The sequence below is a fragment of the Hemitrygon akajei genome, chromosome 6 (genome assembly GCF_048418815.1).
Source record: "Hemitrygon akajei chromosome 6, sHemAka1.3, whole genome shotgun sequence".
In the NCBI taxonomy this organism is placed as follows: domain Eukaryota; kingdom Metazoa; phylum Chordata; class Chondrichthyes; order Myliobatiformes; family Dasyatidae; genus Hemitrygon; species Hemitrygon akajei.
In genome coordinates, this window is record NC_133129.1 from 41,301,837 (window position 1) to 41,317,213 (window position 15,377).

Sequence of the window (15,377 nt, forward strand, 5' to 3'; positions counted from 1 at the left end):
TATATATCTCTGAAAAATAACTTTTGGTATCCTCTTTGACATTATTGGCTTCATATTTAATTGTTCTCTATAACAGCTTTTTAGTTGCTTTCTGTTGGTTTTTGAAAAGCTTTCCAGTCCTCTATCTTCCCACTAATTTTTGCTCTATTATATGCCTTCTTTTGCTTTTGTTGTTTTGACTTCCCTTGTCTGCCTTTAGAATACTTCTTTGGAATGTGTCTATAACATGCCTTCCAAATTTCTCCCAGTATCTCCGGCCTTTGCAGTTCTGCCATTATCCCTGCTCATGTCCTCTTTCAATCAGCTTCAGCCAGCTCCTCTCTCATTCCTCTATAATTCCCTTTACTCCACTAACACTGATACATCTGACTTTAGCTTCTCCCTTTCAAATTGCAGGGTGGAATCTATTATGGCCACTGCCTCCTAAGGGTTTCTTTACTTTAAGCTCCCTAAACAAATTTGGTTCATCACACAATGCCCAATTTAAAATAGCCTTTCCCCTAGTGGGCTACAAGTTGCTCAAAAAAGCCATCTTGTAGGTATTCTACAGATCCGTTCCATTGGGTACAGAACCAACTTGACATTTCCAATCAACCTGCATATTGAAATCCTCCATGACTGTTGTAACATTTCTATTTCGTCATGTGCTTTCTATCTCTGGTTGTAAATTTTGTAGCCCACATCTTGGCTACTGTTGGGAAACCTGTATTTTACTACCATTCAGGATTTCCCCCCACTTGCAGTTTCTTAACTTTTCCCACAAGGACTCTACATTGTCCAATCCCATGTCACCTCTAAGGATATGATTTTTTACCAACAGAACACCCATTCTGTCTACCTGCCTGACCTTTCAATACAATGTGTATCTTTAGACGCCTCCAACAATGATCTTCTTTCAGCCACAACTCAGTGATGTCCTCATCATCAAACCTAGCAATCTCTGACTGCACTACAAGATTATCTACCCTATTCTGTATAGTACATGCATTAAAATATAACACCTTCAGGTAAGTATTCAGACCCTATATTCTTAGATAAGGGGTCCAAAACTGACAATACTCCAAGTGCTGTCTGACCAATGCCTTATAAAACCCAAGTATTACATCCTTGCTTTTAAATTCTAGTTCTCTTGAGGTCCCTCTGCACCTCCAATTTCTGAATTTGCTCCCCATTTAGAAAATAGTTTATGCCTCTATTCCTTCTACTAAAGTGCATGGCCATACACTTCCATTTGCTGTATTTCATCTGTCACATCTTTGCCCATTTTCCTAATCTGCCCACATCCTTTTCAGACACCCTTCTTCATCCACACTACCTGTCTCTCCACCTATTTTTGTATCATCTGCAGACTTGATCATAAGGCCATCAATTTTGACATCTAGTTCATTACTATATAATGTGAAAAGTAGCAAACCCAACACCTACCCCTGTGGAACACCTACTTGTCACTGGTTTTTGGCACTTGTCTCTGGCAGCCAACCAGAAATATGCCTTTTATTTCCACTCTTTGCCTTCTGCCAGTTAACTAATCTTCTGTCCATGTTAGTATCTATCTTACTTTGTTTAGCAGCTTCACATGTAGCACCTAGTCAAAGGCCTTCTGGAAATTCAAGTAAACTACATCCACTTTTTTTCTATCCTGCCTGTTACTTCCTCAAAGAATTCCAACAGATTTGTCAGGTAAGATTTCTCCTTAAGGAAAGCATGCTGACTTTGACCTGCTTTGTCATGCATCTCCAAGTATAGCAAAATGTTATTCTTAATAATGGACTTTTATCATCTTACCAACCACTGAAGTCAGACTAACTGGCCAATAATTTCCTGTCTTTTACCTCTATTCCTTCTTAATGAGTGGAATGACATTTATGATTTTCCAGTTCTCCAGAAGCAAATGATTCTCGAAAGATCTGCTAATGCCTCCATAATCTCTTTCAGAACACTGGCGTGCAGTCGATCTGGGCCATGTGATTTACCTACCTTCAGACCTTTCAGATTCCTTAGTAATAAATACTAAACTCACTTCTGCCTCCCGACTCTCTGGAGCATTTCAGAGTCCTCACCTTCATAGATACAAAGATTACTGTGTTTGTCTTTTTGGTCAATGGTGACTGTTCCAGGCTGTTGCTGGTGAGGTATTTGTTAATAGTAATACCACTTAAAGTGTAGGCTATTTGGTTCTCTCTTGTTGGAGACAATCATCCTTTGGCACAGATATTGCTTGTCTCCAGCTACTCTTGCTTATAGTCTAGAGATACACAAGACTTGCATGTATTGGAAACTGGAGTAATGTAAAGTGCTAGAGGAACTCAACAGGTCAGGCAGCATTTATGGAGTAAAATGGGACAGACAGTTGACATTTTGGGTCAAGTTCCTTCCAGATGAAATGGTCATCTTTCTCACTCATGCCATTTCCATTGCTTGTTCAATCTCTATCTCTTCTCCTTCCCAGGATGTTATGCCTTGGTGCCTCCCTTCCTCACACTATTTCTTACTTTAGCTTCCATAATTACATTCATGTCATTCTGCTCATTCATTGTCACAGCTCATTATTTCACTCATGTCCTTGCATTAATTACTCCTCTCAAATCCATCACTCCTTTCACTGTCCAACTCCTGCTCTCAAACATGTAGAAACTTTTGTGAATTTCAAAGATTGTTGCCATCCAGGTAAATTATTTGTATTTGTTGCACTGGAGCTTGGAAATCATACACACAAGTTGGAACAGGTCAGTTATCATGGATTTGGATAGTTAAAAAGAGACTGGGCACAGTCTGGAGGGACATTGAGAAATGTTGTATCGTCTATTACCACTTATCTTTTGGAATTAGCTTTGGAATGTCTTTGAGTGCTGGACGTAATTGGCCTAGGATTTTTTTAGGATTTGAAAACTAGGACAAAAATTGCTGATACCAGGCAATAAAATGGTTCTAGAGAGCCAAGACACCAAAATGACATCTTTTTAGTGCATCTTTAATTAATCTATCCAATTAAGAGGATTTCAATGCTTCATATGCAGAGAACTCAACTCAGGACCATAAAATTCTGGCAAGGACTTATCAATATCATCTAATCAGTAGAAAAAAAGAATCATTGCCAACGTGGGAAAGGAAATGCTATACAGATATACTCAAAAGCAGAAAATAAATTAAATATCATACTTTATTGAATGAAATAAGATTTCAGCACCAAAACAGTGAATGCAATGTTAAAAGGGTGATTACAGTGCGTGAGGACTTTAGCCTTAAACACATCAGTAAAAATAAACTAGAACATAATACCAAGATTAAAATACAGAAGTAAGGTCTTATAGAATAGATAAAAGTAAAATGAAGACAACTAGAGCAGGTATTTTACATTTCATTATATTGCTGCGTGATCCTTAAGTCTCAAGATTTCTTTTATATTTATGTTGCTCAATAAATATTATTTGTTATTTTTTTTACGCACTAAGGGTTTAATTATAACCGTTTAGAATACAATTTGTTTTTTTAAAAATATGTTAAATGCCATAAAGTTAAAACATTGTGCTAGTGTTTCTTCGAGTGAATTCAAATATTGCACAAGGCCAGTCTCTTGTCAGTCTTTTCCTTCACCCATTTCCTTCAGAAAACTGCAGTACTGCAGCTTCTTAGCGGTTAGATTTGTAAATGCCATAACCTAGACATTACAAGCATGGTGTAGAACCACATCACACAGTAGGACTTTTCTTAACCATAGAGTATATATTATGTAGTAAGTGCAAAATAAAGCTATGTTAAACCATAGAGCTGAGTTGCAGCTTACTTTTGGGATGAGACAACATGAAACACAGTATACGTTCAGTGAATACACCCAAAAAAAACACATGAAGGGGACAAAGAATGCACACCATTTAAAAAAAACTTCATCTACCTTTAAAAGCAAACATAAAAAAAGTAGTTTGTATCAAATGACCATTTTTCAATTATGCTGTAAAATAAACATCACTATTTCAGTTGAATTATTGCATTACTGGTGATTTGGATGTACAATTTTAGGTCATTTATATAAAAAATATTTTAACTACCAGTCAAGGGAAGACACTTTTGTGTTACTTTGTGACTCAACAAACTCTACAAAGCATGATATGAACCAGAGAGCTCTTGACTGGTTTAAGCAGCGATCACTGCAGAAACTGCCAAGAGAATTATCTTTCTTCAGAGGTAATGCTATGATCATGCAATTGCAATAAACTGATTTCTTACTAGGAACACAGACCAGAGAAAAAGAGCTCCAAAATTATGCTCAGAATTTATAAATTGTACTCCCAGATTCCTTCCCTTGTGGCACTCTAGGGGAGGGTCAATGAATTATCCCTTCCATGCAAGCTCAAATACGGGACTCTTCACAACTGCTAATCATAACTAATTAGCAGTAACTATAGAGCTGTTAGAAGTCACATGGGCTCTGAAAACTATTCTACAATTATGGAAAATAAATCATTCAGTAACACTTCAAGCATGCAATTTAAAAGAAAACATTAAAATTATATTTACATGGATGCTGAAGTTGGAATAGAGACTTAAATACTATGACTATGTGTAAGAGAAAAGTCAAAATTTGTAGTTGCATTTTGTTTTACCAGTACAACTAGCTCTTCATTTTCAACACCAAACCATCATCTGCCTGGGAGAATGTGAAGATTAAAAAAGACAACTCACCAACTGCATATCTACTGCAGTTTTCTAAGTATCATACATATTCTTTACTCATTATAACAAAAATTGGTATCAGCCTTTCTTCCAAACTGAATCTTGTAGACTGTATGAAGTTTAAATAATGAAGCATATCAGTTCAAACTACAGATCTCTCATCTCTGAAGATCAGTTTCATGCAAATGCAATATTAGTTGCAATGCTGCAAAAATAACTCATCTTGATGCAAAATATTTAAACTCACATTGATGATCTTTTCACTATTTTGTTTCTAAAATATCTAACATTTTTTAAAAAACAAATCACCAAAACATTCCTATCATCAAATTAATAGGTGTTTAGAGGAAACATTTTGACCATCAAAAAAGCTCAAGATGTCTGTATGATCCTCTATTTTGGATGGATTAATTTTATTGCCAGCTACAATCACGTCTCACTCTGGTCTCGGCTTTCCATTTATTACATAAGATTGTTTTATTAAATGTCAGTTTGCACAGCAGTAATAAATTACATTGAATTTCAGAGGAAAAGAAAACCCATGGTCAATATACCTTTTTCCAATGGTTTAGTTCTATAATTGTCAGTGTAGTGTAAGACTTCATTGTTTGCATCCACGTAGTTTTGTCCAAAACCCCACCTATGTGCTCCATGGTTTAATCATTTGATTAATGAAAGTTTCAATATATCAGGACACTGATTAAATAGGTATAATCCTAATATTAGCCAAAAAGTAGTTACTGCCATAAGCTTAAATCCACAAACAGTTAAGTCTTTTTGTTTGCTCTCTGATAAAGGTGATAATAAATGCAGAATGTCAAATGTCAGAATGAAATCAGAAGCAGTGTCGAACTCAACACTGCATTAGTGATTTCAAATACGTAACTGAGTTTACATTTCCTTTCCTTTTGCTCCCAATGAAATACTCTGTGGACTCAGTACTTTTGAAGTTAAGCAACACATCTTAGTTAACATTTAAAACCAGATGTGCAATTAAAAATTCAAACCAGATGAACACTATAATGCAAGTAATTCATCCAAGTTATTCTCATAAATACTAAGCAGCATCAAAGTGGAAAATTTCCTAAACTTATCTAATCTGCTGCCTTAAGACCATAATGACAATCTGTTCGTGGAGAACAGACCTGGCCTGCGCTCTTCGTATGTAATCCACAAAAAAGTGAACTTGATAATTCAAGTTAGATCCCCTTATCTCAGTATCACAAGATTCTTACAGCAGAATGGTTATTAACTCGTACCTGCTGAGTAAGCAGTGACCTGGTGACAGAAATATTGTTTTGTGTCAGAATACTGATGATCTCCAGGTAAATACACGATACCATTAAAATCAACATGAATACTGCAGGATGCAAATAATCCCATGCATGTCTAACTGAAGCAACTTATTCAGCTTTTTGAGAAGGAGACCTACATATAAACAGATTTTTGTGCTGAACATCCAATGCATGGTAACTCAAAAGAGCATACTTAATCTATTTTCTTATAAATATTCCAGGTTCATTGGTTCTCTGTACGAATGTGATATTTCATCACTTTAGATAATCATGAATAATCTGCTGCATCCAATTTCATAAAGAACACAGAGCTTTCATCACATCAAAAACTTCCATGGATTAATTCAAAAATTATGGACCCATATAACAATCCTGAAGAACATTTCATATGTTTATTAAATTTTGTTTCAACAATTTCCTGACACCAATCCAAAATTTGTCCTTGGCCATTTTGAACCATGCTTCTTTTTCTAGAAAGTCAAAAATATACAATACTTCAAGTGCGCCTTTTAAAAGCCACTGTGCCCAGATACTCAAAACTCAGACCTTCACTGCAACGGAGAAACATCATAACTCTTAATTGCTCTACCATTAGAAAATACATGCAGGACGCATTACTCATTCTAAAGCAAAAACCTGGAACACACTAAACAAACCTCATTTACCAACACACTCATCCAGCAGACATCTGCAACCAAGCTCTTCTAGAATGTACTAACAAAAGTGATATAAACTATTTATAAGTTATAATAAATGGATCCTACCTATGACCCAATATTTGATGTAGTTGTGTCTCTGGCACTCAAGAGGTACCAGATCAGCAATATATGGGTTAACTCAAGGGTACACATTATAAATCTTCTGTAAACATCATGACAAACATTAAACTTGCATTTATTATATGTATTAAGAGTTCAAAATTCTTTGTTTAAAAGGGGAATCTGATAAGTACCTTTATGAGAATATAAAAAGAGAAAGTGTATAATTGTTCTCTGTGCCCTGCCTCATCTGAAAATATTATTCATCATTTGAAAATAGTTAATTGTGATCGCGCTCAACACAATAGATTGAGCGAGGGTGGTGCGCCTTTGCAACTTGGATTTGGTAAACTTATTCTATTCATACTAATTTCCATTAGTATTATTGATGCTATCAGAAATGGTTGCTGAATTACTCTCCAAGCTTTGTAAACATTGAATCATAATCAATTCTTGTCATTAATTCCAAAAGGAGTAGAAGAGTCCATTCTACCCTTGTGTGAGAGAGGATAACAGAAACAGCTGTGACAGGACATCAAGCAAGTGCAGGAAGAACGGGTGCCAGCAGGGTGCACAGTTCGCTCCAGCAACCATCACCCCCATCAACTGCTGCAGGCAGAGGCGTGGGGAAATGCCCACGTCTGCAACCCCATTGCAGCTGGGAAATCCAAACCTATCCACCCCAAATGCTCATTTGTATGCATGGTGTGCCCAAAGTCAGCTGTTCATAACCTGGGGAGAACCTGTACTGCTTCTATAGAATATTTTTAACAAAATCAGGACTATCATAACAAATATCACAAGTTTCCCTTCAGTAATGTTATGTACAGTTAACACAACAAATAGCAGGTTTACTAATTCTGGTCTATTAATTAAGAATTATGGTTTTGGAAATGAAGTGAAGATAGAGATCTTCACTGATAAGGTTTACACCTATTCAATTTTATCTAGAAGACGACCTGAACTTAAAGACTACAAATTTAAAACAAGTTTATGAAAACACCATTTCAAATAGCTATATGCAATGTATGGAACAGATTGTTTTTAAAAGGGAATGTCAGAGGCATAGTTTATTACAATGCATAACTTTTACTAAACATATGAAATGCATCTAATGAGTAATTCTAAGCCTAACACTCATTAGTGCAGCATGCTTGTAAGCAACAGGTAACTTTCAACTAAAGGTGCTTAAAACTCATTCGCTAATTTTTCCTTACATCATACGAGTCTGTTAAGGGCGAAGTGAATGATATTTATCATATTTCAAAGATGGGAATCAACATGAAACACAGATCTAACCTATAAATAATATTCAAATCACCAATGCACTTGCATGAAATTAATAATTGCACAGACTTATTTACTTAAGCAGTTTCCTCCTTTGCAATTTGCTGCTCTCATACATATGGCAGTTTGTATACTCCATTCGGTAACAAGCATTATTTTGGATTATCAGGGCCCACATTTAAGTTTTGTATCTGCAATCACATGAGGGCTAAAGAAATGATTCCTACTTAAAATGCTGATGTTACTAAAGTTAGCTGATATGATGGCCACAGGCTAAAAGCTCTTCAATTTGGTTAGAATTTACATCAAAGTGAACACTGTGCCAAAAAATAACATGCTGGTAAACCATAGCACTGCACTATTTCAAATGTTTATAAATATTTCACAAGCATCTGTAACAGCAGCTTAACAATTGTAAATTCTACATTACGTGCTGCCTGCAGTCACATTATGTAGTCATTACAATTAAGTCTTAATTTTAGAGATTCGAAACATCATTCCAAATTGCCTTATGGATAATCAAGATGTAATTATGGAATTGGCTAATTTTCTTTCATTTCCCTACCCTGTCTGTCAAAGGCCACACATGCTAATGTATACTATTGTAATATTCTCATTTTCAAATCTGGATGACATCTCCAATATTATCAGCTTTTGTTTTTTTAACCCTAGCTAATTGCACAAACTCTTTTACTGACGTGAGTATAGTCTTTAAAAGAACATGCAAAAATTTTGTACAATATCTCAATTTGTTAAATTGAGTAAAATAACTTGTGCCTTTTTTAATACAATATTGTAATAGCTGTGCTTTATCTGCCAACTTGTGGATATTTGGGTATTTTCAAACCATATTTTACTGATTTAAATAAACTTGTCCTTTGGGAATAAATCCTATGCAAGATACTCAATGTCAGAAATGAATAAGTTTACTTTTTTCTTAGGATTATTCAGGAATTATGCAAAAAACCCACTAAGTCCCCTGGAAGGTTAGATTCTTACCACAGTGCCAGGGATGATTTAACAGTATCTTATATTTAAGAATTCATTATAAACAAATTTTCATCAGGCTTTGTTATAAGGAAACCTGATTAACGAGCAAATTATTTTGCTAATACGTACAGAATGCTTATGAAAATAAATAATTATTCTTTTATAAGCTTTATGCAATTCAATGATCAAATGATTCATAATAATGCACACATTGATCAAGAATATAAAACAAAAATACACCCTCATAGTACTGCCTGGGTCAAAGAAATATAAATTACAAGCATGTGTAAAGCTACAAAAGATTAAACTTATAGCCACACAACATGATACTTCCATCTTCACCTATTGTTTCAGAAGTTGTTACAATTTCTTCATTTCAGTTTAGGGCATATTTGATCAGTGCACTAAAAAAGGAAGAATGTGGCAAAATAGTTTTGATACTCAAATTAGAATTCATAGCAACTCCCAGGCAAAGTTTTACTTGACAACTTTCATCCCTTTGGGTTGTTGATCTAATGGACAGTATTTATTTATAAATACATTATTTTCTATAATACATTTCTACTGGTACAACCAACAGATTTTCCTGAAATTATGCTTTTTGCTCTCTACAGTTAATATATACTAAATCACTCATGAAGCAGTAAATTTGCAAGATGGTCAAAAATTCTTGATATTCAACATTGGTCACATCAAGATATAAGCCAGGTTCATAAATCTCCCAAATACTTAAATAACCTTGGTCCAAGGGAAAAGGCAACTAAATTTTATCAGGGTGGGGTGGGAATGGGGGGAAGCTGGGAGGGAGTCCATCAATCCAATACTTGTCCCAATTTTCCTTTCTAGAAGTTTACAATATACATGTAATAAATAAAATAAATACAAATCTATCAGTTCAACTTTAAAATTTAGATTTAGATTTAAATGTACCCTTTGCTCACATAAAGAAGTTTTCTGAAACTATTTAATACTATGCTACTTGAATTAGGATTGCGACAAAGTTCTGCTACTCCATTGTTTTCTTATTGTATTAGCAAAAATCTGAATGAAATTCATAGATCAAACTGACAGCTTTATCGCATAAGGAGTTAAATATCCTCATATCTCTGGTCAAGTCTATGTTGCTGCCTTCCCCAACTGCACAGCAAATCACTAATTTGTGGTTTCAGCCCCCAAATACGTCATTACAAAATATCCCCCTGAACAGATATCAGAAATAATTATATATATGCCAAGAAAATGGATATCTTAGTTTACATGATCCACAAATTTAGTAGTACATGACACGTTATTTAAAATATTCCTGCCGAAAGCTCCTTTTGTCTCCAGCCATGTCACTGGAGGTTTTAGAACCATGCACTTTTCCACATACAACTCGGTAAGTAGTCAAAACCAATACAACTTCAGCCAAATTTTAAAATGTTGGAAAGAAGATACAATAAATCAAAATGTACAGATTAAATAACATTGAGCTTAAGTATTAAAATACTCTGGATATATCCAATTTTTGTAAGTCAGAATGTGTGATACATGGTTAAGTCTTCTCTTGAAAGTTCTTAATGAAATCTTTCAGAAATACTAAGTTCTGAAATGTTTTGCGCATATAGATAATTTGAACATAAATCACTCAACCTACAACTTAATTAATCGACTGTTTAAAAATGTCTAAATTTGTGCTACATAATTAAATAATGTAAAATTATTATTTTGTAGTTAATTATTTTACATCTTAACCTTGCTGGACCCTTTTATTACTAAAATTTTGCAATACCGATTATTGCAATTATCTAGATCAAACAATTGGCAATCCATAGGTTGGCTTGGGATACAAATCATTGCATTACCACAGTAAAATTTAATTTTTACTATACATATGATAATTCACAGAATAGCTGTAGCTAACCAAAATTTATATTTCATATGATTTTACTGATGCTATTGAACTCTGTCTTCCATTTTTGTTGAATGTACAGAAATACGCTTTTAATTTTTGATTTAAAAACTTTGGTAACTTGAATATCAAATTAGAATTGAGCTAGCTCAAACTTTACCTAGTACTAATACAGCGCAGGAAATCTGGAGTTTTGTTTTAAACCAAGGGTATTTTCTTTATCCTCTCCATTTAGCACTGGGGTTGGGGGGGGAGCGTGCATATTAATCATATGGGATGTGAGAACAACATAATCACAAACACTAAAAATATTAACCTTTGACCGTACTAATGCCACAAATCTTCCCATCAGTTTGTGGAAATTTTAAATGCTATGTTATATGCTGCCCATTAGTTTAGACATTAAGTGACTTCATATTAGGCACAAGTTCAAGGGGTACATTGCTCTATTAATCAGGGGCCACCCACTCCTCTATAGAACCAACAAAAATCAACAGGTCATTGGAGGAACCAGAAGGCTATGTTTAAAATTATGTGCTGTATAGCCTTAGCCAATGAGTTAGTTGTCCCATTCAGCATATGGTAGGCCTTCATCCTCATCATCCTCTGATTCAGGGGATGCCTCTTTAATTCTCCTTAAAGCTTCGTGAATGCTGCGTGTTAGAGGATCAGCATCATGCAAATCTATTGAAGCCTCTCTCAGGGCCTCTGTCTGAACCTTCTTTAACTTCACTCCTTTTCTAATTTGTGCAAGTATATTATTGCTGTCATCTTCATCCGGAAACGGAGGCAAAGAACGCAGGTCAACTTTTCGCAAATGGAAGCTACCCCGCTTCAAAGAAGCTAGAACTTCATCCATTGGTGAGCTCACTGCAACAGGGAAAAGTAAATTAGTACAGCAACAGAACAGCTTTAAAGTTATGCAAATGCATTCTAACATACAGCCTCTCACACAGTTTTAAACAAAAGGTGAAATGGACTCCTTCTGTGCTGTGAATTGCTTTGTTTACAAAATACAATTCTTTTTGTGGCATAACTGATATAAGGTAATCAAATGTGTACTTTGCTGACAGAGGCAACCTGTACTATGGCCTCTAACAGCAGAGTACACAGTTGAAAATTAAGAAATAAAGTTTTTTTTAACGTGTGTCCTAACACATGCTCATGATGCAGGGGTTGATTGTGCTCAAAACTGCAGATTTACCTTGGGAAGCACGTAGAGGACTTGGCATTGTTCCATCCAATTCTGCAAACAATATTCTGAAATTACACTGCACAATGACAGCCTTTGCCATCTCAATTGAAAGACTGACTTTAGCAACTCTTTACCCTTTCAAACTTTGGCTTGGTCAAAGTGCATTTCATTTCAAGTACCCTAGTTCCTTGACTCTATCCAATCAAGTGGTATGATCGCAATCCTGTGATACACACGAATGGCATCAGACCAAGTATTACACAATGAACTAAGTAAGGTACTACTCATTCTAGAAGCAGTCCAAGAATAGTTCAAAAGGTCTTCAAATCTTAAAAGTATTAAAATGAATCATATACCTCTTTGCTTTCTGAGTTCATCACTTGATGCAGTTTTCTTTAATTTTTTTCTGGCATTTAGTAGCTGCTTGCTGTCAAATAACTGAGGTGTAGGTGAACTCACAGACTGTGATATTTCTTTGCAGTCACTTGGCTGAGCAGATTTCTCTACTTGATGCTGAGCATCAGGTGAGTCTTCACAAACTGGCATTGGTGGTGGAGGTGGTGGTAGAGGAGGTGGAGGTGGTGGAGGTACATCAATGCTACATGGGCTTGAAATTGAAACAGGTTGCAACAAATCCTCTTCTGTCTGGAAAGAAGCACATTCCTGTTCTTTTGTTATATTTCTCAATTCTGTTGCTGCAGTAGATTTTGTTTCCTTCTTGGTAAAAGGGGGTTCCTCAGCTCTTTCTTGCACATCTACGGTTACTGGAAGAGACTGTGTTTGGTCTTTGCTGACCAAACCAGCATCCTTCTTTCTGATATTTGTAAAACGCAACCTCGTGGATTTCAGCACAACTTGCCCAGAATATCTCTGAAAGGAAGATAAATGAGATGAAAAATGTTTTTGTAGTACAGGTATAGGTATCAAGAAACTAAAAACTATAGCCAATAATGTCTAATGTTTCATATTATTTATGTTGCAATATTAATCATAAACACATGTCCAGAGCAGTATATCTCAACCAATCACTTGGTAAATTTAAGAAGAAACCATAACACCTGACTCCGTCATTTAAGCCAATTAAGTAAAAAGCATCTTATATGTTCTACTTTCTGCTCAATGAATATTTGACATTTTGTGGCCAGTGAAGCATTCAAACTTACTGTCAAAAAGACAAACTCAAAACTATGGATATATAGCAAGTGTTACAGAACCAGCACTTCTTGGTCAAGCTATTCCATTACAGACACTCAGTGGCCACTTTATTGGAAAATCCTGTATTTAATGAAGTGGCCACTGAGTGCATGTTCTTCTGTTGCTGTGGCCCATTCACTTCAAGGTTCGACATGTTGTACGTCAACCACAGTTGTAATGCATGGTTATTTGAGTTACTGTCGCCTTCCTGTCAGCTTGAACCTGTCTGGCCATTCTCCTCACACCTCTCTTATTAACATGGCATTTTTGCCCACAGGCATACGGACTGTTGTGCATAAAAATCCCAGGAGATCAGCCGCTCCTGAGATACTTGAACCATCCCGTCAGGCACCAACAATCATTCCATGGTTAAAGTCACTTAGATCACATTTCTTCACCATTTTGATGAACAATCACTGAACCCTCTTGACCATGCTTGCATGCTTTTATGCACTGAATTACTGCAACATGAGTGACTGATTAGATATTTGCATTAATGAGCAGGAATACAAGTGTACCTAATAAAGTAGCCACCAAGTATATATAATTTTTATTTATCCAAACCTTTTGCATCATTCAATGCTTTCCATTTGGTGTGGGTAACCAAACAAAATTAGAGCAAAAACAATATTCTGCTGACATAATGTCATCCGGAGCAGATGGACCAAGTGCTTGTAAGAGGGGTTAGAATGGATGGGTTCTTGATGCTTGGCATGAATATAGTGGGCTGCAGTACATGCTTCTCTGCTGTATGATTCTCTCTATAATGTTTCTAGATATTCAAAAGTGCTTCACAAGCAAAGGAATCACTGCTACTATACAACTAAATATTGTCACTATTTTGCACTCATAAATTTAAAGTCCAGCCTTTTTTCTTAAAAAGCAGGAAACAGCAAAATTCCTGGCTTTGCTTTCTATGTTGCCATGGATTCTTTTAAAATTGAAAGCAGACTGGAGGAGGGAAAATACACCAATCAGTAAACAATTTACAAAAGGTTGTGCATTCAGACAGTAGTAGTAGGCAGTCGTTGATCCCAGAGGATCATGGGTTTGCGCCACTGATGGACTGTGTCATCTCCAGGGCGCAGGCCTGGGTGGGAAGATTTGAAGAACTGGCTGTTGTCCATGCAGTGGGCTCCCCCTCTCCACGTCACTGATGTGGTCCAAGGGAAGGCCAAATGCCGATACAGTTTGGCACCAGTGTCATCGCAGAGGTTGCCAGAGCAAATTTGTAAACAACATCACACTGTCTTAGGGACCCCGGCTCTGGATTTCTTCCTCCGGGTTTACTCCTGAAGCCTTTCCCATGGGTGGGTATAGCCACAAGGAAGTGAAGGTTTAAAATGTACCACGGAGAGCATTGTGACAGGCTGCATCACTGTCTGGTATGGAGGGGCTACTGTACAAGACCGAAAGAAGCTGCAGAGGGTTGTAAATTCAGTCAGGCCGTCTTGGGTACTAGCCTACAAAGTACCCAGGACATTTTCCAGAAGCAGTGTCTCAGAAAGGCAGCGTCCATTACTAACGACCTCCAGCACCCAGGGCATGCCCTTTACTAACTGTTACCATTAGGTAGGAGGTACAGAAGCCTGAAGGCACACTCTCAGCAATTCAGGAACAGCTTCTTCCCCTCTGCCATCCGATTCCTAAATGGACATTGAACCCTTGAACACCACCTCACTTTTTTTTTTAATATTATTTCTGTTTTTGCATGATTTTAATCTATTCAATATATTCAATAATGCCCTTCCCTTGGACGACAACGGTGGCGTGGAGAGAGGAGATTTGCAGCTTGGGCAACTGCCAGTCTTCCACAAAAAAAAACCTTGCCCAGGTATGCGCCCTGGAAACTTTCTGAGGGAAAAATCCATGGTCTATCAAGACTAACGTAGGCCTGCACTACACTGTAATTGATTTACTATTTATTATTATTATTATATATTTTTCTTCTAGATTATGTATTGCTGCTGCTAAGTTAACAACTTTCACATCACATGCCGGTGGTGATAAACCTGATTCTGATTCCTTCTCCTAGGTGGGCTGCTGTCCAAGGCAAATGGGCCCCACCATTCAGACAATAGAATATCCTATTTAAG

General features: G+C 36.3%; 1 protein-coding gene across 1 annotated transcript in view; it reads right to left on the reverse strand.

Moving 5' to 3' along the window:
* Nucleotides 1–3,142: 3,142 nt before the first annotated feature.
* Nucleotides 3,143–15,377, reverse strand: part of jmy (junction mediating and regulatory protein, p53 cofactor) — a 116,938-nt gene continuing 104,703 nt past the window's right edge. The window contains exons 9-10 of the mRNA XM_073048216.1: nucleotides 12,444–12,957; nucleotides 3,143–11,762 (exon numbers count right to left, since the gene is read on the reverse strand). Of these exons, the coding sequence (XP_072904317.1) occupies nucleotides 11,452–11,762; nucleotides 12,444–12,957 (825 nt within the window). The 3' untranslated portion in view covers nucleotides 3,143–11,451. The remainder of the gene's footprint in view (nucleotides 11,763–12,443; nucleotides 12,958–15,377) is intronic.